This window comes from Fomitiporia mediterranea (genome assembly GCF_000271605.1).
Source record: "Fomitiporia mediterranea MF3/22 unplaced genomic scaffold FOMMEscaffold_5, whole genome shotgun sequence".
NCBI classification, from domain to species: domain Eukaryota; kingdom Fungi; phylum Basidiomycota; class Agaricomycetes; order Hymenochaetales; family Hymenochaetaceae; genus Fomitiporia; species Fomitiporia mediterranea.
In genome coordinates this window covers 1,367,861-1,394,485 of record NW_006760390.1, presented here as the reverse complement: position 1 = coordinate 1,394,485, position 26,625 = coordinate 1,367,861, and the positions used below count along the sequence as shown (strand labels likewise).

The 26,625-nt window shown below is 48.2% G+C and overlaps 11 protein-coding genes across 11 annotated transcripts; 5 read left to right on the top strand and 6 right to left on the bottom strand.

Annotated features, from left to right (window-relative positions):
• Positions 1-2,588: 2,588 nt before the first annotated feature.
• On the top strand, positions 2,589-3,757 carry FOMMEDRAFT_133235 (translation initiation factor eIF4e; the record flags this gene model as incomplete). The annotated part of the gene is made up of 5 exons (XM_007265405.1): positions 2,589-2,825; positions 2,898-3,088; positions 3,150-3,213; positions 3,271-3,384; positions 3,434-3,757. 5 exons carry the CDS (start codon positions 2,589-2,591, stop codon positions 3,755-3,757), a joined length of 930 nt encoding a protein of 309 aa, XP_007265467.1.
• A 498-nt stretch (positions 3,758-4,255) lies between these two features.
• FOMMEDRAFT_83798 (uncharacterized protein) lies at positions 4,256-5,873 on the top strand (the record flags this gene model as incomplete). The annotated part of the gene is made up of 4 exons (XM_007265404.1): positions 4,256-4,372; positions 4,435-4,504; positions 4,562-4,893; positions 4,947-5,873. 4 exons carry the CDS (start codon positions 4,256-4,258, stop codon positions 5,871-5,873), a joined length of 1,446 nt encoding a protein of 481 aa, XP_007265466.1.
• A 270-nt stretch (positions 5,874-6,143) lies between these two features.
• Positions 6,144-7,527, top strand: FOMMEDRAFT_19199 (mitochondrial carrier). The gene is made up of 4 exons (XM_007265403.1): positions 6,144-6,266; positions 6,322-6,607; positions 6,671-7,310; positions 7,370-7,527. The coding sequence occupies exons 1-4, from the start codon at positions 6,203-6,205 to the stop codon at positions 7,406-7,408; spliced, it is 1,029 nt and encodes a 342-aa protein (XP_007265465.1). The 5' UTR covers positions 6,144-6,202; the 3' UTR covers positions 7,409-7,527.
• Positions 7,528-7,770: 243 nt separating this feature from the next.
• On the bottom strand, positions 7,771-8,917 carry FOMMEDRAFT_154980 (uncharacterized protein; the record flags this gene model as incomplete). The annotated part of the gene is made up of 3 exons (XM_007265402.1): positions 7,771-8,420; positions 8,485-8,629; positions 8,693-8,917. The coding sequence occupies 3 exons, from the start codon at positions 8,915-8,917 to the stop codon at positions 7,771-7,773; spliced, it is 1,020 nt and encodes a 339-aa protein (XP_007265464.1).
• Positions 8,918-11,104: 2,187 nt separating this feature from the next.
• FOMMEDRAFT_83784 (uncharacterized protein) lies at positions 11,105-11,763 on the top strand (the record flags this gene model as incomplete). The annotated part of the gene is made up of 2 exons (XM_007265401.1): positions 11,105-11,408; positions 11,468-11,763. 2 exons carry the CDS (start codon positions 11,105-11,107, stop codon positions 11,761-11,763), a joined length of 600 nt encoding a protein of 199 aa, XP_007265463.1.
• A 245-nt stretch (positions 11,764-12,008) lies between these two features.
• On the bottom strand, positions 12,009-13,381 carry FOMMEDRAFT_83591 (uncharacterized protein; the record flags this gene model as incomplete). Its single annotated transcript, XM_007265400.1, has 6 exons — positions 12,009-12,131; positions 12,202-12,240; positions 12,304-12,584; positions 12,626-13,126; positions 13,183-13,254; positions 13,318-13,381. 6 exons carry the CDS (start codon positions 13,379-13,381, stop codon positions 12,009-12,011), a joined length of 1,080 nt encoding a protein of 359 aa, XP_007265462.1.
• Positions 13,382-13,662: 281 nt separating this feature from the next.
• On the bottom strand, positions 13,663-15,957 carry FOMMEDRAFT_167171 (uncharacterized protein; the record flags this gene model as incomplete). The annotated part of the gene is made up of 12 exons (XM_007265399.1): positions 13,663-14,022; positions 14,085-14,268; positions 14,326-14,358; positions 14,411-14,592; positions 14,647-14,654; positions 14,719-14,747; positions 14,799-14,815; positions 14,877-14,931; positions 14,990-15,110; positions 15,168-15,199; positions 15,256-15,313; positions 15,367-15,957. 12 exons carry the CDS (start codon positions 15,955-15,957, stop codon positions 13,842-13,844), a joined length of 1,491 nt encoding a protein of 496 aa, XP_007265461.1. The 3' UTR covers positions 13,663-13,841.
• Positions 15,958-16,222: 265 nt separating this feature from the next.
• On the bottom strand, positions 16,223-18,318 carry FOMMEDRAFT_106110 (glycoside hydrolase family 16 protein). Its single transcript, XM_007265398.1, has 12 exons — positions 17,843-18,318; positions 17,729-17,786; positions 17,643-17,674; positions 17,468-17,588; positions 17,356-17,410; positions 17,286-17,302; positions 17,190-17,230; positions 17,118-17,125; positions 16,879-17,060; positions 16,788-16,820; positions 16,556-16,739; positions 16,223-16,490 (listed from the first exon to the last, which is right to left on the bottom strand). The coding sequence occupies exons 1-12, from the start codon at positions 18,203-18,205 to the stop codon at positions 16,310-16,312; spliced, it is 1,275 nt and encodes a 424-aa protein (XP_007265460.1). The 5' UTR covers positions 18,206-18,318; the 3' UTR covers positions 16,223-16,309.
• Positions 18,319-20,673: 2,355 nt separating this feature from the next.
• FOMMEDRAFT_19196 (ARM repeat-containing protein) lies at positions 20,674-23,750 on the bottom strand. The gene is made up of 12 exons (XM_007265397.1): positions 23,638-23,750; positions 23,490-23,576; positions 23,147-23,383; positions 22,971-23,093; positions 22,793-22,915; positions 22,619-22,741; positions 22,429-22,557; positions 21,999-22,373; positions 21,819-21,941; positions 21,603-21,761; positions 20,868-21,536; positions 20,674-20,807 (listed from the first exon to the last, which is right to left on the bottom strand). The coding sequence occupies exons 1-11, from the start codon at positions 23,672-23,674 to the stop codon at positions 21,199-21,201; spliced, it is 1,854 nt and encodes a 617-aa protein (XP_007265459.1). The 5' UTR covers positions 23,675-23,750; the 3' UTR covers positions 20,674-20,807; positions 20,868-21,198.
• Positions 23,751-23,861: 111 nt separating this feature from the next.
• Positions 23,862-25,734, bottom strand: FOMMEDRAFT_139987 (putative rRNA pseudouridine synthase; the record flags this gene model as incomplete). Its single annotated transcript, XM_007265396.1, has 5 exons — positions 23,862-24,289; positions 24,348-24,781; positions 24,838-25,224; positions 25,282-25,466; positions 25,523-25,734. 5 exons carry the CDS (start codon positions 25,732-25,734, stop codon positions 23,930-23,932), a joined length of 1,578 nt encoding a protein of 525 aa, XP_007265458.1. The 3' UTR covers positions 23,862-23,929.
• A 383-nt stretch (positions 25,735-26,117) lies between these two features.
• Positions 26,118-26,570, top strand: FOMMEDRAFT_82837 (ribosomal protein L22e; the record flags this gene model as incomplete). The annotated part of the gene is made up of 3 exons (XM_007265395.1): positions 26,118-26,262; positions 26,329-26,431; positions 26,483-26,570. Coding segments are annotated over 3 exons (336 nt in total), but the record flags the coding sequence as incomplete, so codon positions are not given.
• Positions 26,571-26,625: the final 55 nt, after the last annotated feature.

Genomic DNA, 26,625 nt, shown 5'->3' with positions numbered 1-26,625 from the left:
GATCATGCGACTTAAGTTTGTGTATGGTAAATTGGGCAGGAGCACCGATGGGAGTAAGTGGGCCAACAATCCAGCTTTGACGACATTTGTAAGAATTAAACACCTGGTGCATGTATCGAGAGGTTCCCACACATTCCGGATCCAGGTAAATATAAAAGTATTGAAGCCGTTCCAACTTGTGTCTCTCTGAAGACTTCTGAAAATTGCTAATAGTTCCTAGATGATCCGATTGTTGCAACAGATCGCTGGAGATACCTATACAGTCTAATAGGTTCGTATATACTCATCGCTGAGATATGAAGGGAGAGTCAAGAGAAGAAAGTCTTCGGCCATCAAGATAAAAATTTGAGAAGCCTGTCACGACAAATTCGAGCCTGAGTGTTCTGTGGGCAGAAGGGGGACTTAAAATGTAATAAGACTTCAGTGAAGAGATACCTACTCTTCACAGAAGCCTTTCAGCTCCTGAGGATCATAGTTCGCATGTTCACTGCATTGTGTAATAAGGGGCCTGAATATACAGCGTGGAGCATGCAATTCGGGTCAGCGAGAGCGAAAATCCAGAACCATGAAAAAAAGAAAGTGGTCCCCCTTGTTCTTGACAGAATAAACAGGTCCTCTGTCTCATCGCATACTATATCGCAGTAAAGCCTTGTGCCTTGGCATCCAATTTTCCGTTATAGAGTGAGTGGCAAATGATAGGTGCTCAGAGCTCTGTACTTACTGCCATCCAGGTTACCCAAAGGTCTGCTGACCAGAAAGATGGAACACCTTGATTGCACACTAGGGGACAGATCAAACGCTCTGGATGCCTAAGTCAGTGTTTGCGATTACTAAGTCCTGAGATGAGACTCGAACGACCTGTACTGCTTAGATGTTGGATAGACTGAGAGGCTCGAGCAGTACATTGAGGCTTCTAGAACGAATATCAAGAGCAGAGAGTTATGGGCGCCACAGCGGAAGAGGACATAACTCAATCGTCTGGGGCTTGCGGTAGAAATCGCATAAGGATATCCAAGAGTAGATTTCGACATGTGAGGTACGTTTGTACCTTACCCGGGAACCGACAAGCGTCACGCGCAAAGTGCTTCGTTTGATTCGATATGCAAAATTATCGCGGAAGAATCGAGCAGCACATCTTACCATGATTAGGTTGCGTCTTCCTGTACGCGTTCTGAAGGGAAGATGGGATACCCGCAGCATCAAGTGTTGTGGGGAAGAGTGTAGGCAAGTAACGTTGCCTCCGTACTGGAACTCACGCAAAAATCACGGTTAATGCAGCCTCCGGTTCGGCTCACGATGACACCAATTAGTCGTCTCTTAGCTCCAGAAGTACGTCTTCCACGCCTTTAGAGCGTCGAGCAGAATTGGGCCACAGGTACGAAGGTAATCAACAAGACGGATCAAGAGCCGTTCCCAACCAAGCAGTCGAGTGGTAGCGATTGTTAAGAAGTAGGAAACGTGTAAGTAGGATAATTACTGTTCTCCTAGACCAGCATTGCGCAAGATGCTATTGGCTCAGGCCTCAGGCTGACGAATTACCAGCCTGCTGCTGGGCAGCCCATACGGCTTCCGAGACTTCGAAGCAATATTAATAACGTAATGAGAAATATACAGTTTTAATGGGATTTACATACTATGCCAGTTAGACTCAGCCAATGAACTGCTGTATATAACTTGGAGCTCCACACCCACATAAATAAGCTGAGCTGTGAATGTTGATACCCTCATTAAGTTGATTTGCAGCTGACTGAACTGTGTACAAACGAGGAATCCGCATAGTATATCACTGAAGCTTTTCCAGCATCATCATGCGCGGCTGTCTTCCTAAACTTAAATAACCACCCCGGCAGGGATAAAGCCATAATGCTTAGGTCTACTGAAAGGCAGGAGGGTGGTTGTTTCATAAAAGTCAGGCTTGAGCCTTCTGGTGTAGTAACTAGTAGAAATTTGTGATCTAGATTAAAGCAATAGTGGAAATTTCAATAGAGAATCCCACTTCCAGACAAGTTGGATAGAACATTGATCTAGATTCTAAAGCATGGATAATACAAGCTCTAGTATTAGGAGGGAGGAGGATAAATCAAAGATTGTAGCGCATCAAGCCACTATTATTCGTGCGAGTCAAGCCAGCCGATACCATAATCCTGCAAGATTCTTCTAATTAGTACACATGTGACGACGAAGATGAGATCTAGCAAGAGAGACGATTGCAGGTACAAGGGGCAAAGCCGTCTCAGTAACTCAGCGACGTGGTGATGCGCCATCAGTGGATGACTAATTTCTGTGGCGTTGTTGTGCTGCTGATAGCGATCCGAGCCTCCCGTTTTTGCAAAAGAAATCTCACATCGACCATAACTACGCCTTGCGTCCCGTTTCCCTCACTTCGTTCAATAATCATACCATTGCTGCTCTCCCTCAATCTCTTACTCTCTCCCAGATACTGCTAGTCTAATTCTCTGCGAAGTATTTTACTTACTCAATTCTTGCTTGGCCAGCCGTTCCTCTTTTCCACCAAGTTTCTATTCATCTCCGAGGTCGTGTGCTCGACACAGTGACATTTTATACTTTCGCCATCAAAGTCGGTCGCGATGACATCGGCTTCCTCGCTCCCGGCCTCTGCGATGCAGGCATCCAGAGCTGCCCTGTCCGCCGCCTTGTCCGAAGCCAAAGAATCGGACGGAACAAGTGATGTAACCAACGCCTCTCCGGAGGCGGCAACCAACGGCGACGATATGGAGGATGGCGAAATTCAGGAGGTTGACATGGAATCTCAAGCGGAGGGAATAAGGACAGTGTTTAGTGATCCAACCAATTTTAACGTCAAAGTGCGGTTCCGTCGCACATCTTTTCTCTGTACAACCATGTTGACGAATTAATGCTTGGTTGTACATTGACAGCACCCTCTATTCTCGCCATGGACTCTTTGGTTCGACTCGCCATCTACGAAGGGCAGAAATCTTCCGCAGACGCCAATGACAGCTGCACCCCAGACGCCACTACCTCAGACGCCCGGCGCAGCTGCGGCAATGGGCTGGATGGAGGATATAAAACGAGTTATTAATTTCGATAGCGTGGAAGAGTTTTGGGGGTGAGTTGACAGCCCGTTACTGTTAGCAGAAACTAATTGACATTCATTAAAATATCTATAGGCTGTACAATAATATTGTTCCTCCGTCGCAATTGCCGCAAAAGGCGAACTATTATCTTTTCAAGGTTCTTTTAATATTCATATCGAGAAGGCTTGCAGCCCACTAACTATATATCATGAAGGAGGGTATTATCCCCGCTTGGGAGGACGAAGCAAATAAAGATGGTGGCAAATGGAGCATCCAGCTGCCTAAGGACAAAAATAGGGGAAATGTTGACAAGATGTGGCTATATACAGTATGAATTCCTTGAGGTATTGCTAACTGTGATATTGACGACCTTGAAGATGCTTGCTGCTATTGGAGAAACATTCGACTCTTCCGGAGCTTCCACCGATGAGTTAGCACCGCAGTCGCTAGTGACCGGAGTCATTGTTTCGACGCGTCCGCAATTTTACCGTATTTCTATCTGGACACGACTTGCTCCTTCGAACCAGACAGACGATGAGAAGTTACGGAAGAGGATTGAGACAGTTGGGAAACATTTCAAGACCCAGGTGCTTGGCTACGCCGACGGAGCGAAACTTGCGGGCCCACTTGCAACGGAGGTGGAGTTCCTGTCGCACAAGGACTCGGAGAAGAAGGGGAAATCGAAAAAGATTGTCGTGTAGGCATACTGTTGTTCGTAATATGGTGATGGTGTAGATTTAGCCGACTGTAGGTATTGTGTGGACGGTACTTTTTTAATGATATTCGTAAGTAATATTTCCAGGCACTTCTATTTCGTACCGTGAGAACTATTCGCCGTATGTGGGCAGTGAAGCGTTCTATGACGCGCAGCTAGACTGCGTATGGCCCTGCAAGCTTTATCGCGTATATAAACCCATATCACCGTATCCACATCCATCTATAGTCTGCTTGCCCTCAACCACCATGTCCAGTTTCTTCTCATCGCTTGCCAATAAGGCGCAGTCTGCATACGAGCAGTCGCCGATCTCCAGTCAAGTCTCCCAGTTGCAGGCGAAGCTGCAACAGGGCGGCTCGTCTGACAGCACGACGACGAATCAATCCTCTGCGCAAGGCGCGACTGGTGCCAAACCCCAAGTACTCGGTAGCCTGACCCACCAGTTCAGGAACTTGCAAATGCAATACTCGTTAGTAACTCGTGGATGTATGCGCCTTTTTGCTTTTTGCTTATACTTGCCCGACGTGGTAGCAATGTTTCACCTACCCAGCGGATAATCACCTCGCAGAAAGGCGTCTGTCTTGATTTTGAGAGCGTCTCTGTAAGCTTCTCCGGATCCTGTATGACCATCTGCTCTGGTTGATGGATGTCCTTCCCGTTTAGAAAGATGCAAAATCTCAGAGCAAGGAGCTATACACGTGGGGCCAGGTCCAACACGAAGATATTAAGGATGGTTTGTCGTTATGCTGCCTGCACCATGAATCACTGCATATCTTACCATATTGTTTAGTAACGGACAGACTCGCGTACCTTAATTTCGTTCACGGCGCATTGTCTGCCTCCCTTGCAACTCAATTGGATGCCTCTCGTTCATCCATGAAGACTCTCCGCAACACTGAGAAGGCTCTTGAACCGAGGCGCAATAATCGCTCTGGCCTTGCAAGTCAGATTGCCAAGCTTGAACATGACATGCAGAAAGGGTCAGAAAAGCGCTTGGCCGATTTCAAACAGCAGCTTGCGAAGCTCGAGGCTGAAGATGAGTCCGCTGAGAAGGAAGTTGAGATATTGAAGAGGAAAGCAGTTGCGGACTCGGAGCGTGCTAAGTGGGCTGCTCTCAGAGAGGTAAATTAATTATATCGGAGAAATTCGGTTTAGTGACGCCTCTTATTCTGCAGTATGGTGAAAAGCTCGTTCTTCTTGCAGAGGCTTCGGCCCCTATAATTTCTGCCCTCCCATCTGTGCCGCCCTCCACCGAACACCCCTACACTGGCGCACAAACCACAGCTGCGACTCGAGCTTCTCTTCAGCAGGCGTTAGATAACTTCAAGCCAGGAAGTATCACTCATTCTTTCCAACCCTCTGTCGCCGATATCAATCGGACGGACTCACGAAGCTTCGGTGTTACCCACGCGGCGGAACTGTCAAGCATTGCTTCACTGAACTTGCCTGGGCAGCAACAAGAGGAACAAGCTGATACAGCGGTTCACCAGGCTGATCTACCCCACCCTACCGGAGGAACAGGAGCATCCCCGCCTCCTTTTAATCCTGGTGCACTGAATAATGCGCCGGCCCCGATCCCCCCGAAGGCTTCGCCTCCGTCTGGTCAAGCCAGCGAAACGACCACCGCGCCTTCCGTTGTATCCAACGTTTCCACGTCTCCTGCGGAGGCCAAAACTACTCCGCTCCATGTACCCGAACCCACCGTCGCGGAGACCGGTATCCCCATATCTGCTGGCGTGGGCGGACCAGGACCTGCTAGCGGATCTCTCAAAGACTTGAAGGCTGCGTCTCCACCATCTGCCACGCCATTCGGAGCTGCGCCTGGATACACTGGAAGTTCAGGTCCGGCTGCTGGAAAGCTTGAGAGTGCAGAGGACGAGAAGGCACGACTCCAGCGCGAGGAACGGGAGCGTCTACTACACAACACTGGTGCAGCTCCACCCGCACCGCAGAAGTACGAGACGGCTGAAGAGGAGAAGAAGCGTCTCGAAAAAGAGGAGAGGGACAGGCTACTGAAGGAGGCGGAAGCAAAGCAAGGTGGATCCGGAGGCAAGGATGCAGAAGGTGATGGTTCTACGCCTCCTCCGTACCAGGACTTCTAAAACAGCGGGAAGATTGTAGTTACTAAGGACTAGTGTCCGGGACATTTTCGTAATCATGGCCTATGGTTTTGACTACGCGCCGAAATGGCTTGTAATTGTATTGTACAAATGCTGATGAGGATAGTTTTTAAGCAGTGATTTCTGATTGAGTAATGATCTGCGTACCAAAAGAGGATAATCAGATAATCCGTGCCGAAAAACCAAGAATGACGAAGACTCCGACGGCTAGTCCCAGGCTGCACTTTCTCAGTCTCTCACCGTCCGGTCTGTGTCCATCCCTCACAGCGCTCAACGCCATTGCCTGAGTGGCTTTTTCTCTGGTGGCCCTCATGGACCCTTTCAATGCAAAACTAGTGGCAGCCGCCACTGGGTCGACTCTCACCGCCCTCACCAGTGCGTATTATCCTTACAGAACTCATCCTTTTCTTGGTTTGACTCCGATTCGTAGTGACTCCATTCGACGTCGTGAAGACGAGGTTACAAACGCAGCCTCCACCGCAAATACCTTTGTTCCCTAAACCACCAACGCCTAATGGATGCTGTCAACCGAACAGTGCTTTGGGCTGTGTACGCAATATGTCATCTTACGCTCGACCATTAGCAACCGAAGTTGTCTGCATCTGGGACCACGGAGTGTTGCGGACAGAACGGGTCAACGGATTTTGGGATGCAATACGACATGTTGTTCGAGCAGAAGGCATGAAGGGGCTGTGGAAGGGTGCGGGAACAACATTGTACGTCCATATGTCCATTAATAATCGCTCTAGATATATTTTTCTCATTTATTATTTGTGAAGATTAATTGGCGTTCCTTCATCGACATTTTATATGATGACATACGACCATTTACTCCGCGTTACCCTTCCTCCAATATCCCCCTGGCCGTCTCTTACACCGTTATTTGCTGGTATCATTGCACGAAGCTTCATCTCGACTTTGGGGTCTCCTTTAGAACTCATTCGAACTAATCTCCAGTCAACACCTATATCACCTGACACTCCTCATACCCTTCGCTCTGTTTTGGTTTCTATCCGAGAGGTCGCACAAAGGCAGGGTCCGCTTTCTTTATGGCGCGGAGTCGGTCCCACACTCTGGCGAGATGTACCTTTCAGCGGAATTTATTGGGCAGGGTACGAACGATTAAAAAGGATTTTAGAAGGCAGAGGTTTCCATGGTGCTCCTGCTGCGTTTGTCAGTGGTGCAGTGAGCGGCACAACCGCGGCAATTATTGTGTCGCCCTTTGACACGGCAAAGACGCGCCGACAAGCCCTCGTAATGTCCTCGATTTCTGGCGGATCTTCTGCGCCATCCACTTCGGTGGTGTCCGTCTTGAAGGAGGTAGTCAGGACCGAGGGGGTCTCCGGCCTCTTTGCTGGACTCACGCCCCGGATGGCAAAAATCGCACCAGCGTGTGGGATTATGATTGCTTGCTTTGAGGTATGTGCACTTTATTATTCGATTACTAGGCTATTGGGGGCTGATAGTATTCGTCAAAGGGTATTGGAAAAGTGCTAGCAAAACCGTTAGACTCATAGATTTTGATCAGAACACACACACTCCCCGCATTGACGACTTTTACGCAATTATTTTATTCGCATTTCGGTAATATAGAGTAATATAAATAGTGACGCAAACTACAATTACAACAATCTTATCTGCAATGAAAGCCTTTGGACCGCGGCTGTGTTGCCCGACAGCTTTATGGGTACAGCGAGGATAATAAAAAGGAAGTGAAAATGGAGCCGGCCCTAGTTTCTTGATTCGCGACCCGCTCGACATTGAGAGCGTGACCTCAGCCTCGTGCAACTCGCGACAAACTACTTAGTACTCAACTATTCAGCACTTTCGAAATCTCTTTCGGCGACTTTGAACATCACCTTGTCAGACAGAATGACAGCTACTTCGATGCATTTTGGCCCGGAGGTAAGAGTCGTCCCTCCAAATGATTACATTTCACGGTCTGAACTGTAAGTACCAGTGGATGCGCAAGCAGCCTGCCAAACCCATTGCGACCTCCCCGCCTCCTCCCCCTCCGTCTTGAACGACAATTTCTATTACCTTGTACGTTCCCAGTAGGATCCACGTAAGACCACTGTACTTTAGTTAGATCGATCGAGTCCGAGGTATTTCCTCCGGTCCTGTTTGTTAAGTCCGTACTCTGACCAGTGGCCCCATCGGTTGTGTCATGTAAATTATTTCCTGCACTTTGCGAAATGTTGATTTCTGATGATGGTGGGCCATGCTCTCGAGGCTGGGCGCTCCTGGAGTCCAGCGCATTCTGACCGGATGCATATGCGCCCTCTTTTGCTTCTGAAGATCCGGGGTCCTTCTGAAGCTCTTCTTCTTCGTCTACACGATCTGTGAAAGGCTGTCCAGACTGTATGCGCCGTTTGCCACTGCCCCACGCTGTGTCAATGCCATTAAGAATGCCGTCAAATGCACCGCCGCTGCCCATACGATTACGCGGGGAGGCTGTTGAAGGTGACGCAAGACTTCCGGGTGTACCAGACCACGACGTTTTTCGTGGCAAGGAGAGAGGAGGATGGTCTGCATTATGCGCAGGCATAAGTAAAACAATGCACAACAAAGACTACGGACCGTGTACACATACCCGTGCCGGTACTATCTCCACGCCTACGCCTCCCCATGAGGCCCAAGCCACTATTCAATGGTCCGCCTTTAGGACGGTCATTCTGTGCCATATAGTCTGTCGACTGGCGACGTCGAATTTCGGAGTTCAACGAGGATGCGTATAGCTGGGATTTTTTTTGGCCTTTGAGCAAAGGGAGCATGTGGCCGATCAAAAACTTTACGCCTACCTTCTTTTCCGTCTCACTGAAGTCGCTCAGGCAGACCGGATCACCTGCGGGCTCTCTTACTATTCCTTCCCAGCGTTCCACCTCAATTGGGAGCTCGCTGAATCCCCCAGCATCTTTGTAGACTTGAAGCATCTCCTCTCGTGAATATTTGAAAGGGTGGGCTATGTCACGCTTGCCCTGCACGGGCGGGGCTTGAGGCGTAACAAGTGCGGAATATGAAGCCATGCCTGGTGGTGGAGGAGCACTATTGGATTGTCCGCCAGGAGCACCAAGAAGATTTTACTTACCTAACCTGAAGGTCCGTTCCCTGGAGAAACCATGCAACTCTGGCACGACCAGCATTATTTCACTGACGATCTCATGATGAAGAGGACCGATATTGACACTGATTTTATGCCGCTCTTGGAGATTAAGCGCCGGGCTCTAGGCGCACGTATTTTCCTTTCACCGCTGAGCAATAATGTACCCCCTCCTGGACTCGGGTATATGCCATCTGCGCCTACATTGAATCCCCTTCTACAACGCACAGGGATCCTGGACTCGCCCCGTCAACCTAGCCCACAATCATATGGGCGGAGTAGCACCTTGGACTCCTTAATGGCTACGGGCCCAGGTACGAGTACGACTGGGTCCGCGTCACCTTCATCTTCGTTTGGCGGAGGTAGCATTGCTCGAGGGCCAATATCTCCGGATCCTATAGCCGTCGGTAGCCGCCTTCAACGCCTTACCTCGGATATCCCGTTGAACGGACGAGTTAGTGCTACTGGCAGTTATTCATCAAATGACAGTGCAGCAATCCCTCAATCAGTTCGAAACGTGTTCAATGAGCCTGCCCTTCAACCGAATCGCGGTTCGTTTGACGTGCCGTCTTCAACTCCTTGGCAAATACCGCAGGGGAACAGTATGCAAGGTTGGAATGGCGCACCACAGGATCTCTCGCAGTTACGTCAGCTGAACCGATTCGAGCACATGTCTTCGTCTGTGGGACATACGCCATTCGCCCGTGACTCGTCGCCTTATGCTATGGTGACTGGACCAACGACCGTGGATCCGTTTTTGCCGTCTTCTGCACCTTCGCAGAGATATTATGGTCAACTGGAACAACCAGACTTTCTTGCTAGGCAGCCGGACATACCAGGAGGTGGTAAGCCAGCATTTACAATACTGCGAGATGTTTTTTTGACATATGACGGTTTTAGGTTTCCTGCAAGGGTTAGGTGCTCCTCATTTGCAACCAGAAAGCATCCCGCAGCAACAACAGCCTCCTATACCTCAAGTGTCGACTACTTTCAATCGTGACTTCGAGCAATCTCCAGTTCCATCACTTGCCTCTCCCAACGCGGCCGACAAGCAATATCAGGTGCAAACCAGGCAGCCACCTCCTGCATCGCCTTGGGGTGCACCTCAAGCTAGAGAGCCGCCTCGTCCTCGCCCTTTGGATGCTGATATTCCGAACGCGAGTAATACATTTGTGGTTTCCCTTCCGCAAGCCTCTCAATGGAATAAGCCTCAAACCGACATCCGACCTCAGGACCCATGGCTATCGGATCCGCAAACTAATGGCCAGGAGGGACAGGTTCAGCTAACTGAGGAACCGCAACAGTTGACTACCGCTAACATAAACCAACACAACAAACAGCAAAAGCATATGAACGAACAAAATGTGACTGACCCGACGCCAGCGGAGAGTTCTAAGTCAAACCGCGTGACCATTGACACGAACGAGACGACGCCTGCACCGACAAGTCAGCCATCTCTTTCTGTGCTTTCGCCTTCTGTGGCATCACCTGCGATAGAACAGCCTGCTTCGACAGCGCCTCGTTCGAAGCGCAAGGCTGCCACAGTTGCTACTGCACCGGTCCCAGAGAAGTCTCAGCCTGCAAGCTCCACGACTCCAGTAAAGGCACCATCGTCTCCCCCTGCTCCCCAAAAACCAGCATGGAGTATGGATGACGAAGTAAAGCCCAAGCAGGCGGCTTCACCCATGAATTTACGTGAAATTCAGGAGGCGGAGAGGAAGAAGAAGGAAGCCCGTAAGAATGAGGAGAAAGAGCGGGAACGCGCTGCCCGTGCAGCTGCAGCTGCTTCACCGACTGAAGAGGTTCAGTTCACCGCTTCTTGGGGCCTGCCTACTTCACGTGCTGGCGGACGGGCTAATGGTCCCCCCACTGGGAAAGAAGTTCTGGCTGCTCCGCCTACCACAGCTTCTGCGCCTGTTTGGACGAATGCTGCTAAACCTGTTGCGAAGACCATGAAGGAGATTCAAGATGATGAAGAACGCCGTAAACGTGCTACGAAGGAAAAGGAGACCGTTGCAGTATCAGCGGCTAAGAGGGTTGCACAGGCTCCAGCTGTCAAGGTATAGTCCAGCTTTACTTTTGTATTCGCTTCGTTACTTATAAGTTCATTTAGATGCCTTCCGCGACTACTCAGCCAACTGCCAGTGCTTGGACTGTTGTAGGCACCGGTGGGAAACACCAAACGGCTGCGAGTGTCGCTGCATCACGACCTTCTATGGTTGCTCAAGCGTCTAATCCGAGCATTGTGCCAGCTCGTCCGACAGGTGTTGCAAGCACAGCTCGAACTGTGAGTTCGTCAATAGTAGCAAAGAATGCTTCTTCCACGTCTAAGGCGGCGGAGGAGCCTGCCGCACCGTCTCTGGAATTTATGAAATGGATGAGGGATGCATTGAAGGGGTTGAATAGCTCTGTCCAGTGTACGTTTTACTTTTCTACTCCGTCCCCCTCTACGACGGGCTCACATCTCCCTGTGTAGTTGAGGAGATAGCACAGATGCTACTTTCCTTCCCTCTCGACCCGGATGACACTACCAAAGAGCTCATCGCGGAAACCGTCTACGGAGCGAGTACTACGCTTGACGGGAGACAATTCATGCACGAGTTCGTATCGAGACGCAAGGAAGACGCTCTTGGTCGTTCGCGTGGTGGTCGTGATCAGGCATCAAGTGGGAAGTCAACATCACTCGCTGATGTGGTGAAGACGCAGCCGAAGCAGGCCCAGAACGACTTTGGGGCGTTCAAGGTCGTGAAGAAGAAGAATAAGCGTTCCTGAGGTAGTTAGAATATCCCGTCGTGTTACCGTTGGCCACAGTAAATTAGTATTGTCTCATCCGCAAGTTGAATACACCTGAGCATTCAATAAAGTCATTTACAAGTTTAATAGCGTTCATTTATACTTCTCGTTAATGGCAGTGTACAAAAAACATGATGAATACAGATGTCAGTAAGCTAAGGCCGAGTCCAGAATACAAGCAAAATAATGAGCCTCCAAGCAAGCCACGGAATGACTGTAAAACTTCACTGAGCCTTCCTTCGCCCTTTACGAGACCCACCTCCACCAGCACCCAAACTCTTCAAACATTCATCACAGAACCAACTGTCAGGCAGTGGCTGTTTGAGACCAACGCAGCCCAAATGGAACTGTTAAGTAAGACATAGTTAGCAATGTCATTGACTGAGGGAAACACTCTGTGGTGGAGAAACAGCTTACCCATTCATAAGGACAGCTATCGTTGTCACATGCAATCATCTGGAGGGTAGAGGGGGTTGGCTTCAGTAAACAGGAAGATATACTGGGATAGAGAAGGCATACCTCTCCGTACGACACTTTCTGACAATAGCAGTATAATCCTTTATCTTCAGGATCACCAGATTCATCTTGGTCGTCAACATCTCCATCGGCATCGGCATCTTCACCTTCATCGTCTTCGTCGACGGCGGGAGTGGCAATACGGCGAGAGCGTGAAGCTGCAGGCGGAGGTGGTGGTGAAGGATGTACTTGTTGAGAAAGCCGTGATCGAGCTTGCGGAGTGTGCGCGCGCGAGACATTGGCACTGATGCTAGCAACCGCAGCACCGGTATTCAACCGTCGACCTAAAGATCACACAGTGTAAGAACATCGAAAGACAGCACACAGTGAGAATCATGCAGCTTACGCTTCTGTGCATTCTGGGCAGCACCAGGTGGAGGTGGGGTAGCAGAGACCAACTCATTAGCGACAGCGCTCCGCAAACTATCTTGCAATTCTCTAACAGAACGTGGGACAGGTGCAGAGATGCTCGTGTTCGCACTGAGACCAATCGGTGCCGACGCGCCAGGAAGCGTCCCAACGACGTATCCACCGCGTACCTCATATTGCTCCTGTGTCTGTTCGCCCGAAAGTTGTACAACTCTAGCATGGTCATGATCGAGTCGTGCGCTGACTCGGGTCAGAGTCTCAACAAGTCGAGTGGCAAGAGCAATCTTCTCCTTCGAGAGTTGTTCCATCTCTGCAAACGCATTGGAAACGCGAGCTTGTATCGCTGAGTCTTTCGTGTCTTTATCCTTCCCGTTTTCCTTTGGCTCTTTTATATTGAGGTTCTTGAGAGCATGTCTGAAGTAGCGATCACTATTCTTGTGTATTTCCTGTTGTAACTCTAAAAATACGGATCAATACAGGGAGCAAATAAGTAACTGACAAAACAGAACATACCATTGACTCGTGTGTCTTTATGTTTTATCTCAGCAAGCAGATGTTGCACTTCATTTGGAAGATTGTCCAAACCTACGTGAGAGAATAAGAGAATAAGTAAAGACGAAAACGGGATTATAACAACTGCTGACTCACTTGACAGGAATTCTGCAGCGATGGTAGCTGCTTCTTCTTGGTTTGCCACTGCAACGCTATTCATAATGTCGCACTGGGCGCCTTGTTAGGTGTTTCAATGTAGTATAGGTATCTTAGAAGATTTGAGCGTTAGGTGGCTTATGGTCGAAAAGAGCTAAAGAGCTTGTATCGTGATGGTAAGTGGTAAAGTTAGAAATAAGTCGCGACAGAAGTTGCACGTGCAGATGATCGACGGCAGTAGTGGCTGTGTAATCACATGGACGATGACTAACTGCATACAGTAGAATATGTCTTATTGCATCACATCACAATGCATAAATGGCATAATGCATAGACATTTGGTGAAACCCTCTCCCGACGTTACGCAATAAGACATTTTCAACTGTACTCTAATCCCACTGCGTATAATATACTAACTAATAGTCCACATTATCCAAATATCCTACGAATGATACATATATCCAGACTAATCCAGTACAACAGCCTAATTCTCAAATAATTACCATTGCTCCACACAGTGGGTTCTATGATTGACGAGACGTCTGGTACACCTTCACGCTCGATATCTCCCAGTACGCTTGGTCAAACGATGCACCGTTGTTGCGTACAAACTCGTCGCATGTCGAGTATCCCGTACGTGTTGCACAGCTTGCCCCCTGACCTGGGACACCCGTCGAGCCCCATAAAACTCCCGCCCATTGCCCACTGGAACATGCACGGGGAAATCTTTTTGAGACAAAATCTAGATCAAACCAAAGAACACATACCAGAACGTAGTATTGATGATAATAGTATGGCTCTTGAAGAATTTAGAAATATCACAGTTTGATGCCGGCCATCGGGCTATTGGTGTGCCCCACGTATCAGGCAGCGGCGCTTCTGCATCGAGGTCCTGCGGAATCGATCCACGAGGGAAGAAGTACACTGCAATCTGGTCATCATCCCAGAGCGCTACTTCAAGTCAGAATCGTTTCCGTGTGCTAGTTATCAGAAGCAGTTCTGGCTTACTGGCGTATACACCACCACCAACTGAGTTGAATCCTGTAAAATAATTCGTTAGAAGCTGGGCAGATTGGCGAGGTCCAAGACTCACCCGAACCATAGGTGGTATTCGAGTCAGCTCTCATACCACATCCTGTGTTACCTGTCTCCGTAGTTGCGCAATTAGTGCCACCAACGACCGTCGCCGCAACGTCGAGCGACTGAGGAGTCGAGTCTGATGGGATTGTGCATCCTGGTGCAGTGTGAAGCGTTGCCTGGTTGTTTGTATAGTCACTTTAAAAAACGGTCAATGCAAACTCCAAGGAGCCCTTGATAAATACTGCTTACTTGACGCCCTATGTAGATTAAAATAATTAAGGGAATGCAACAGGTCAATCTCGTCAACATTCTAACACTCACTTCCAATGAGTCTATTTCACCTGCCGCACCTTCAACACACGGTTAGTCACATAGGGTTGATTACGAGACATCATGAGTACCGTTTGACCAGAAAGCACTGAAATGGAAAGGAGTTTTTGTTTCAGACCTTGGGCATGACATGGGTGGAACATACTCACGGCCAGGTGCCGCAGCCTTGAGGCATATGCACAGCATCGAGAACAAAAATACCCTCTGCAAAGTAAAGTGTTCACTATGAGGATATTCCTCGATTCAAGAAATGTGAGCGCACGAGTGAAAGAATTCTCAGTAGTGATGCGGACGGCCTTCCGATTCCCAGGTATCGTCGGAGTTGTGTCTACTCTGATCACAGCGTTGCCAGCATCGTTAATGGCTATTAATTCGTTGTCTTCCTGTAGAAATCATTCAAATTTACTGCAAGGTCAAAGAGCGGTGATTTCACAACGTACTGCATTTGATTGACTTTGATAGTCAACAGTACCTGTCAATATGAATGAGCCCTTTTGATACAATGTTTATCAACGACGTTTTGCGTACCACCAGTAGGATCCGGGAAGTCAAAGAACGAGAACCCATCGAAGAAGTTATTTCCAGACTGAACAATGCTCAATTAGCTCCTTTTTGCAGGAAGATGCCGAGTGGACACACATGAGATTCAACCAGCTGGTAGGCAGATGTAGCAGTTGGCGTTGCCCCTGAGGCGGTTGCAGATCCCGTCGATCCAGAGCGGTCGGTAGTTGGCGACGTCGACGAACCATTCCCTTTCAGTCCTAAGTCATCTGGGCGAACGCAGTACACACGACGTGATGCATTTGGGTCAAATTCGTCTTTCTCGCCAGACAGGCCTTGGAAGACGACTCGGAGGTCGCGAGCGAATTGTACACTATGCCTCTTCGCGTATTGGTGAAATCGTTCTGTCACTCGTGCCAATGCCTTGTGAGGCTTGAATGCGCAAGTCGTAGGTGCTGCATGGGCGAATAACAAAATGGATAAAGCCAGCGGAAGGTACATAACCCGAATAGTCTCAGAGTCATAAGCCAGATCGAGTAGATGCAATGTTAAAAGCACAGGCCATGAAGAGACAGGCCCGAAGTCCGTGTTAAGCCGGCCCCGTGTTCTCAGGCGGGTTGCGGAAGAAATCTTGGGCAGTCGTGTATTTACAAATACTTTCCTAGACGCACATAATGTGACATATGCTGCGCGGTCTTCATCACAAGAAAGGTGATACAACCAGAGCATGACGAAATCCCTTCCGTAAGCCTCTTAGTGGAATAACCCTCACACCGAAACTCGACCTTAGGACTCCCGGTTACCGGATCCAAAAATTAATAGCCAGAACATATACCGAAGAGCCGCAACATTTGACCACCGTCAACGTAAAGTAACGCGATAAGTAGCAAAACCAATGAACGGATAAAAACGGGGCTGTCCCGATGACAGCAGAGAATTCTAAGTTGAATCGTGTGACTATTTACGAATGTATAGTTTATTATAAATAAATCCACATTATCCAAATATTCTACGCTGATACATATATCCAATACAACCCTCTAATTCCCAAATAAATGTATACTGTTCCATATTATGAGTTCTATGATTGACGAGACGTCTGATACACCTTCATACTCGATATCTCCCAGTACGCTTGACCGAACGACGCACCGCTGTTGCGTACAAAGTCCTCGCACGTCGAATATCCCGTACGTGTGGCACAGCTTGATTCCTGACCTGGGACGCCTGTTGAGCCCCAGACACTTCCCGCCCATTGCCCACTGAATTTGTATAAGGAATTAACCGATTTCTTGATGAAATCTAGTGCAAATAAAAAAACACATACCAGAGCGTAGTATTGATGATAATCGAGTGGTTCTTGAAGAATTTGGCCATATCACAGCTCGAGGACGGCCATCGCGCCATTGGCGTGCCCCACGTATCAGGCAGCGGCGCCTCTGCAAGGAGATCCTGCGGAATTGAACCACGAGGGAAGAAGTACACTGCGATCTGGTCATCATCCCAGACCACTGTTCCAAGTCAGTAACCGTCTCGATCACTAGTTGTACTTAGCTTACTGGCATATACGCCACCACTAATTGAGTTGAAACCTGTAAGAGAACACATTATAAAAACCGTGCAGATTGACAAGATCCAGCAGGGATTTACCAGAACCATAGGTGGTATTCGAGTTAGATCTCATACCACATCCCTGATTACTTGTCTCCGCTGCAGCGCAATTGGTGACACCAACAAGCGTTGCTGCAATATCGAGCGATTGGGGAGTCGAATTTGATGGAATAGTGCATCCTGGTGCAGTGTGAACCGTGGCCTGGTTGTTTGTGTAGTCACTTGGCGAAACGGTCAACACAATTTCCAGAGAGCTCTTAATATAAAACTTTGCTCACTTTACACCCTATGTGGATTAAAACAAATAAGTCAAGGCAACAAGCGTATCATGTCAACATCTAAACACTCACTTCCATGATGTCTATTTCACCAAACGTAGGCCAGTCGGGACCTGCAACGCACTTTCAGTCATCACACGAGATTTGATCATGAGACAATGTGGGTACCATTTGACCAGAAAGCACTGAAAGGATACCGTTATGTCAGAATTCCGTGACATAAATGGAGCATACTCACGGCCAGGTTCCGCAGCCTTGCGGCATATGTACGGCATCGAGAACGAAAATACCCTCTGTAGGACAAACTATTCACTACTAGGACGGAATATCATTAAAGAATGCCAGCGCACGAGTGAAAGTATTCTCGGTGGTTATGCGGACGCTCTTCCGATTCCCGGATATCGTCGATGTTGTGTCTACTCTCATCACAGCGTTGCCAGCATCATTAATGTTTATCAAACCGTCGGACTCCTGTAAGAACCATTCAGTATTATCGCAGGTTACAGGTCATTGATTTCAACACACCGCATTTGATTGGCTTTGGTAGTCAACAGTACCTGTCAACATGAATGAGCTTTTGGTACACCAATGACTAACGACATGCTATGTACCATCAGTGGGATCCGCGATGTCCCAGAACGAGAATCTGTCGAAGAAATTCTTTCCTGACTGAACAATGCTCACTCAGTTCCTTTGTGCGCCAGGACGCCCGACTGGACACTCACATGCGATTCGACTAACTTGTAAGCAGATGTAGCAGTTGGCGTCGCCCCTGAAGCGGTTCCCGTCGATCCAGGGCGGTTCGTAGCTGGGGACGTGGACGACCCATTCCCTTTTAGTCCTGCCGATAAGTCATCTGGACGAACGCAGTACACTTGACGTGAAGCGTTCGGGTCAGAGTCGGCTTGCTCGACAGACAGGCCTTGGAAGACAACACGGAGGTCGCGAGCGAATCGTGCACTATGTCTCTTTGCGTATCTGTGAAATTGTTCCGTCGCTCGTGCCAACGACCTGTGAGGCTCGAATGCACGAGCCGCAGGTGCCGCCTGGGCGAATAACAAAAGGGGTAAAGCCAGCGGAAGATACATAAGCGAAGAGTCAGGGCCACTAAGCGAGAGACTAGGTAGAAGGCTAAAAGATGAAGTCGCCGGGGGTGTCGAAAGGTAAAATATACGACTAAGGCTCAGCCTTAGAGAGAAGCTAAAGGTAGTGAGAAAGAGAAGAGGTGCGCGGAGAAACTAAGAGTAGTGAGAGCCATGAAAAGACAGGCCCGGAGTGCGTGGTATGCCGGCCTCGTGTTGTTCGGCGAGTCTGGCCGGAAGAACAATGAACAAGCCACCATCCTGGACAGCCAGACAAATGGTTCCGAGTTGCAAATATGTTGTGCAGTCTCTATCATGAGATGATGAGGAGACGGGTACATGGCAGAAAGACGCTGTTTAAAGGCAAGAAATTGTAGTCGATCGACAACTAGCATTTATTGGCTATTCTAAATTTAACTTTAACCTAAAATTTAAAGCCCGTATGCCAACAATATCAATCCCTCGTTCGTGTGTATAAATGTCCATATTACCATTAGCTCTCTCGGTTCTTCTGGTATACCTTTATACTCGATATCTCCCAGTACGCTTCGCTGAATGCAGACCCGTTGTTCTGTAGGAAGTCTTCGCATGTCGGGTATCCCGTACGCACACCACAGCTGATATCCTGTCCTGGTCCAATCGTTTTGTTCCAAGTTTTATCTATCCACGAACCACTAGATGCATGTTGTAGTCATAGGCTTGATACACCCTCATTTAGACGCGTACGCACCAGAGGACGGTATCGATGACAATGGAATGATTCCGGAAGAGGTTAGAGATGTCGCAAGTAGTCGACGGCCAGCGGGCCATCGGAGTCCCCCATGTAGTATTCTTGGGGTCAGGTCTATCCGCAGTCAGGTCCTCTGGAACAGAACCACGACGAAAGAAATGTACGGCAATCTCATCGTCGTTCCAACTCACTACATATTCTTATATGAATACTACACGTCGTTCAGGGCAAAAATTGACTGACTGGCATATGTACCACCGCTGACGGAGTTGAACCCTGCATGATCAACTATTAGACTTTTATCGTAGCACGCCAGAGGTCAAGCCCTGACCGGAACCATAACTGATATTTGAAGTAGCTCTCATTGCGCATCCCTGATCGTTTGTTTCTCTGGCGGCACAGTTATTTGGCCCAATAAGCTTCGCTTCAATGCCAAGTGACTTAGGATCGTCCAGGATAGTACAGCCTTGTGCGGTGTGGATGGTCGCTTGGTTGTTCGTGATATCGCTACGCGAGTGTAATGTTAATCTACTTTCTGAATAAGTAACACCTGGCTTACTTTACTCCCTGCAAAGAAAAAATTGTTCGGGGTGTAGTCAGGAATAAAGTTGCAATTGTCTAGTCACTTACCTCAATGATGTCTATTTCGCCTGTATTAGGCCAGCTAGGACCTGTAAAATAGAAATAAACAGCCGTAGGCTTTCGGATTTATTCACTACTGCATCACCGTTTGTCCAAAAAGCGCTGCAAGAAATACTTCTGTTGGTATATGTGAAAGATACAATGCAATCAATGCGTGCTCACGGCCAAGTGCCACAGCCTTGAGGCATATGAATGGCATCGAGGACAAAAATACCCTCTTAAAGAGTTTAAGCATTCGTGCAGCGAATCACATTAGACGAGGTTTACGCACGAGTATATGTATCCAATGTAGTAATGCGTATGCTCTTTCGTTTCCCGGATATTTTCTGTGTCGTATCAACTTTGATATATGCATTGCCGGCATCGTTGACACCCGTAATATTACTTGCTTGCTGAATATTCAAGAATAAAAGGCATATGTGTTAACAAGAACACATAAACGCCTTGAGATGTACTAGTACTAACAGCTTCCGATTGACTCAAGAAGTCTACGTAACCTGTCAGGAGAGTGAGTTGGAGGAGAACTCATACATTGATTAATTGAAATAGCCTACCATGAGTAGGATCACCCTTACTCCAAAACCAGAAACCATCAAAGAAATTACTTCCAACCTGTCCAACGTCACTGCGGTTCAGTCCAAGATAACATGCAGTGACAAGTCGGCTCACATGAGAGGCAACCAGTTGGTAGGTGCCATTCCCCGATGTTGTCGGTCCCGAAGCTGGAGATCCACCCGCCGATCCCGAACCTTTCGGAGCCGAGTTTGACGCATCTTGGGAAAGGGAACATTGCTTGCTGCTGGAGCCTCGAGTATGAATTGTTGCCTTGTTGTTGGCTACACCAAGGAACAACTCTCGCCAGGTAATGCGAAAGTCCCGAACAAAGCCCTCAGCATGTCTTTTCGCATACTTGTGCAAACGGCGGGACGCGTCCGTCAATGACTGATGGGGTGCAAAAGCAAAAGATGCAGGTACTGCCTGGGCAAACAATAGAAAGTATAAAAGAGTTCTGAAGTACATAGTAAATCTGCCGGAAAAGCTTGAACTTTCGTCGAGTTAAAACAACACACTGGCCAGTCCTTCGTTAAGAGGAAATGAAGTGGAATACGGAGGCTCAGCCTCAAATGGATGGCAGTACTAGATGGAAGAGCGAGACTGAGTCTGGGAATATATAGGAAGAGATTCAACTGCGGAGCCATAGAGAAGCAGGCCGAGGGTGTGGAGACAACCGTAGTACTGCAAGGTGTTCAGATCTTGGTGTTAGAACACATTATGCAGGCCATATGCATCGCTCACAAATGTAACATGCCTAAGCATTTGTCATTCAGTAGAGCCAGGGCGCCATTCTGGACTGGAACCGTGCATTCACCTCGTATTAGATATACAGAAATATGCAAAATAATTATTCTGCCAGCCAGACGACGTCAGCCATCCGCTGCGTCGTCGAGCACAGCAGTCAACAAATGACAAACGAGTGGAGTCCATACTTATGAGTGGAAACAAATGATCAGCACAACAATGTACACCAAATAAAAAGGAGCGAAGACGTATACGCAAGAAATGGTATGAAAGAACCAAGGATAAAAACAGAGCAATAAGTCCCTACTGGTGAATGCCGCGAGCCCCACTACCGCCCGTCATGCCCACTGAAAGCGGCCCTCACACTCCTGCGCAGCTCTTCATCTGACTTCTCTAGTCCGTCGTTCCTCGGAACGGAGTGAGTTGATGGGGTCTGGCTTAAAAGGGGCATCGCCTCGGCTTCCGTTGCTTCCAAAATCTTGCGAGCGAGGACCTGTATTTCACTTGAACCATCACCCGTTTCCGTTTCTTGATATGATTGTGATTGGGAACGACGAGATCGAGAGTCCATGGACGAGGATGGTGAAGCGGAGCGCGACGCCGCCAATTCGCGAATATGAGGAAGTAGCTTGTCGGAATTTCGGATGTTCGAGATGAGTTGAGGATCTGCAATGCGGAAAAGCAATATTATTTTAGTATAATAACATTGAAGCCGGTATCGCTCTTCACTACCTTCTGACTCGAGAAGTTGAACAATTGTCCAAACAGCGATATGTTGGAACGTTGCGTCTGGACTCGTCAAGAAGCGGTAGAGATAACCGTGCATGCCGTCTTCCGGCTTATCCCAGACTTCGTTGAAGGCCGAATAGTCATCCTTATCCGTCCGACCATCTACAGCACAATAAATACGGTAAATCGAAAAACTAAAAACTAAAAAACAGAACATACCTTTGGAAGACAAATTACCCAGAGCAGCCGCGCTGTTGCCCTGAACTTCTATGCTGCTTGACTTAGTCAAAGGGATGAGGACCTTGCAAATACCCATATCAAGTAACTGCGACTTGAGCTCATCTAGTTGCCGTGTATAAGTATTATCACGCGAATTAGGGTCGGAAAGGCTTCACGCACCACTTAAGGCGAGTACAGCCACGCAAGCAGTCATTTCGCTTTGCACATTCAAGGGCGCCTCAAGAACGAGATCTTTAATCTGTTGTACAGCGCCCGCCTTGACAATCTGTCCCTTATTCTTCTCCGAGCTGGCGGCCAGATTTCTCAGCGTCGAGATAGCATGGCACTGCACTTCTTCGTTATCTTTAAATCCCAGAAGAGTAATGAGAGGGTTGAGGAAGCCAGCTTCTATGATAGGGGACTCGTTCTGCGGATGGATGGAAACATTTCGGACGCAGGCGGCGGAAGATAATATAAGCGGGAGGTACGCAGATTGAAGTAAGCGCAGCAGAGGAGGGAGGCCCTCAGCCTTCACAATTTCCAACTGGTACTTCTCTGGAGCACGTCTATTAGCCAAGAGACAAACGAAGATGCGTTGGCTCGAGCATACCATCGCTTGCAAGATTTCGCAGGGCAAGAGCAGCTTGACATTGGACTTTCAAGCTTGGACTGTCCATCAAAGAAACCAGGCTAGAGACAAGCTTCGGTTCGCTCTGAGCCAATTTCTTACGGTTGTTCCCTACAAAATACGATTAGCTATGTCATACTTTAATGTAAATCGTTACAACAGATCCACATACCATCCACAGCAATGTTACTCAACGCTGTCGTACAATAATATTGGACATCCGTGTCCGGTGAATTCAAAAGACTGACAAGCACTGGGATTGCTCCTGCATTGACCAGTTGCTGACGGTTCTCGTCTGAAATACAATTAAATAATGAGCCCGACGACCAGACAAAACAGTCCTTACCAGAGTGGGTCATATTTAAAAGCGCTCCCGTAGCATTGCGCTGCACCCGCATGTCTTTTGACCGCGCAAGGCGAGTCAGTGGAACTAGCGCACCAGACTTGGCAATCTTCGTCTTGTTGTCATCTATCCAATGTTTAGCACGAAATTAGACATTGAACGAATGCTCAACGACGCATACCATGCGTGGCGAGGTTTGTCACACAGCCTACGGCATTGCACTGAACCTCAACGTTTGGGCTCAGCATTTGCCGAATGAGGGGCTCCAGGCCGCCAAGTTTGACGATCAAAAGCTTGTTGTCCGCTGCCGCGTCACATTAAGTAAAAGGTTGGAGCCCAGTAGAAGACCTGACATACTATTAACAGCAAGATTCCCGAGTGCTGCACTTGCTGCGCGTTGAACCTCTGTGTCATGGCTGCCCAGCAGGAAAAGAATAGGGTCAAGTGTGTCCCTGCCAACAGGGCGAACCTCCTTCTCAGTTATTTCAGCGAAGGCAAGGGCCGCGCTCCGCTGCAAATCAACATTGTCCGAGAAAGATAGTGTCGTGAGGGCAGCAAGTGGTTGGCCAGTGAAGAAATTGGTGGTCGTTCGGTCTACGGCACACGGAGTAGTTTCCAATTAGGAGCGTAAAAAACACAACCACGAAAAACACCATTAGACTGTGGTTTACACGATACTGTATGTAATCAAAATACATACTCTCGAGGTATTGCAAGAGATCTGCTACCGCCTCGCGTTCATTCTCCAGTAAGAGCGGCTCGTACGCATGCGACCTGCGCGAGTGGACTAGTCATGTACCTGAAGTGAGCAGACAGGTTAAGGACTGTGCACAATGCAGAGAACGCACAGCACGAGTCACAGCAGCTACTGATTGCATTGCCCATGGCGTGAAGGGACGTGCTGCGGGATATTAGCAAGAGGAAATGCCGAACGACCAGAGGAGCTGCAGGTGGCGAAAGTGTTCACAGTTCGAGGCAAGGAGGATCGCCCAACTTGGTCATCAGATCACATAATCATCTGGTACAAAGCCGGATAAACAAAGGACCTCATCACGGACGACAGGCTAATACAGTAAGTCAATTGGCAAGAAAAACTAGTATATACAGGACATGGCATAAGCACATATGGAAAATAAATTCCTACTCCTCAGTCTTTTTACGCTTGCGCTCTTTCGTTTCTCCATCATCACCGTTCGCGGCAGCCGCCTTGGCAGCTTCCTTAGCAGCTTTCTTCTTCCGTTTCCTTTCCGCCCGCTCCTCCTCCGTTTCTTTTCGCTCTTCATCACCACCAGTACTGACTGCCATGGAAATATCCCCATCTGCATCCGGTACCCCTTCTGACTTCCGTTTACGTTTTTTCTCCTCCTTTTTCTCTTTCTTTTCTTTCTTCTCCTTTTTCTTCTCCTCAGTCACTTCGGCCGGTTTCTCGTCAGTTGTTGTCGTAGGTACGGCGGCAGGCACTGGTGCCGGAGCAAGTGTTGAAGGTCCAGCAGCCGGATCCTGCAAATTAATGGAAGTGAGCTAATGTTTGTAGTGTAGTAAAACCAACGTTACGAACGTCTCGCGTGTAGTCAACATAGTCTTTACTCCATTCCGCGGGTGTCACACCTTCAATCTTCTCTCCATGCTTGCCTAGTTTCCCTTCCTTAATCATTTTCTTCTTTTCCATTGCCTTTGGTCCCAAACCCCATCGTCGAGGGTACGTGTCTCGTTCCATGATACACCTCTTCACTTTTGCGACCACACCATGATCGCAAGTCGCGAGTTCAACTGTCGTCATTTGCGCAATTCCTAATGCAATGGCCTCGCCCTTGGTGGTCATGAGAACAACTTCTTCATTGAGAGCGATGTCATTCTCGTATCGTAGCAGACCAGGTATCATGAGCTTGGCACCATAGCAAACAGCATTCACGGCACTATCTTTCACGACTATACGCTTGTAGCCAACCAAAAGGCATTCCAACGGGCGGATGACTCGACGAAGATACGACTCTGAAACAGAAATTGCAGTCAGAAAGAAGTGCATCAGTGAGTATCGCATTTCTTACCGTCTCGAGTATTGTCGTACATCCATTGTGCATCCATAACATCGTGCATGGTAACAATGTCGTCGTTTTCACTCATGGCACCACTTCGTACACGCCGTAGCTCCTGCATGTGTCCCCCGACACCCAGTAATAGCCCGAGATGTACACATAATGTCCGGATGTACGTCCCAGCCTCACAACTAACCCAGAATACCGCTAGATTTCTCTTTTCATCAAACTCAAGAAGCTTCGACTCATATATCGTTCGAACACGGAGTTGTCGTTTGACAGCTGAAATAAGAGGAGGACGTTGGAATAGTGCACCTGTGAGCGTTTGCAAAGCTCGAGGTAGAGCTGAAGGATTTTCCAAGCCAGCATGGAGCCGTAAAACGCAAACATATTCCTTTCCTATTACACAATAGCAGTGAAAACGAGTTTAGTAAAATAAAATAAAAACAGACGAACCAGCTCCTTGCTGAGACTTTACCAGCCTCGTAGCACGGTCAATACACACAATTAAGCAGCCTGTTACTTTTGGGTCCAGAGTACCACTATGACCCGTTTTCTCAACTCTCAAAATCCGTCTGAGCCATGCGACCACTTCATGTGACGATGGGTTAGACGGCTTATCCAAGTTGATGACGCCTGACCTTGAAAATATACAAGTCAACATTAGAATCGATATGCATAAAAAAGAGAAACTGACTTGATATATGATTGTATATCCCGTTTCAATGGACTGCAGCCATGAGGAATAGGCGTGAAGTGACTGGAGCGAACCAGAAGTTTGTCATAGTTCTTTAGGAGTAATGGCCATTGAGACGTGTCGAGTTTCGGAGTAGACTCTTCTGACTTGATGGAGTAGTCCCCATCAAGCTGAGCCGACGCAACTTGGCCGCGAGTGAGCTCCTTCGACATGAATGACACTGGGTGAAGAAACCACGAATCCAAGTGTGGTCCAATTTCTCCACAGAATTTTTGCACAGGCTCAGTTTGATTCGTCTTCCACGTGAGGTCTGCCGATCCATAGTGGCAGTGCTCCATCAGACTCGTGAGCACATCAGTCCATATCCAGTGAGTGACGTAAACTATACAGCAGGCCGAAACGCTACGATATTCTAACTTTCCGTGCTGCAGATGAAATGAGCACGCTCAATACTCGTCCCGTCAAGTCCGTCAAGATGGTCAGTGTGTCTGGAACTGCTTTGCTGAGTTCTCTTCTCAGTAGGCTAACTACACACTGCGTTTCCATTCTATAGCCGAAGGTTACCAGCAAATCTGCCACAAAGTCTGGTGGTGTAAAGCACAAATTCTTCATCGACTTCTCCAAGCCCGCCAACGACGGTGTTTTCGACGGCAGCGACTTTGACAAGTTCCTCCATGACAAGTTCAAAGTTGATAACAAGCCTGGAAATCTAGGGGAGAATGTACAAATTTCAAAAGAGGGTGTGTCTTTCAGAACGAAGCTTTTTTGAACTTGCAAGTAAATCATCTATTGCTCGTTTGATATAGGCAACAGGATCGTAGTGTCCGCCAAAACCGCTATTTCTAAGCGATACCTCAAATACCTTACCAAGAAGTTCTTGAAGAAGAAAGAGCTTCGTGACTGGATTCGGTATGATTGCTTTACCTGGCTTGCCTTATGCGACTTTCTAATGTTTTGCAGAGTCATCGCTTCTTCCAAGGACGGTTATGAGCTTCGGTTCTATAATATTGCGTACGTACAAGATAATCCCCAAGAAGGCCAATACTGACGGATTGAATTTGTACAGTAAGGACGAAGACGAAGAAGAGGAGGATTGATGTATG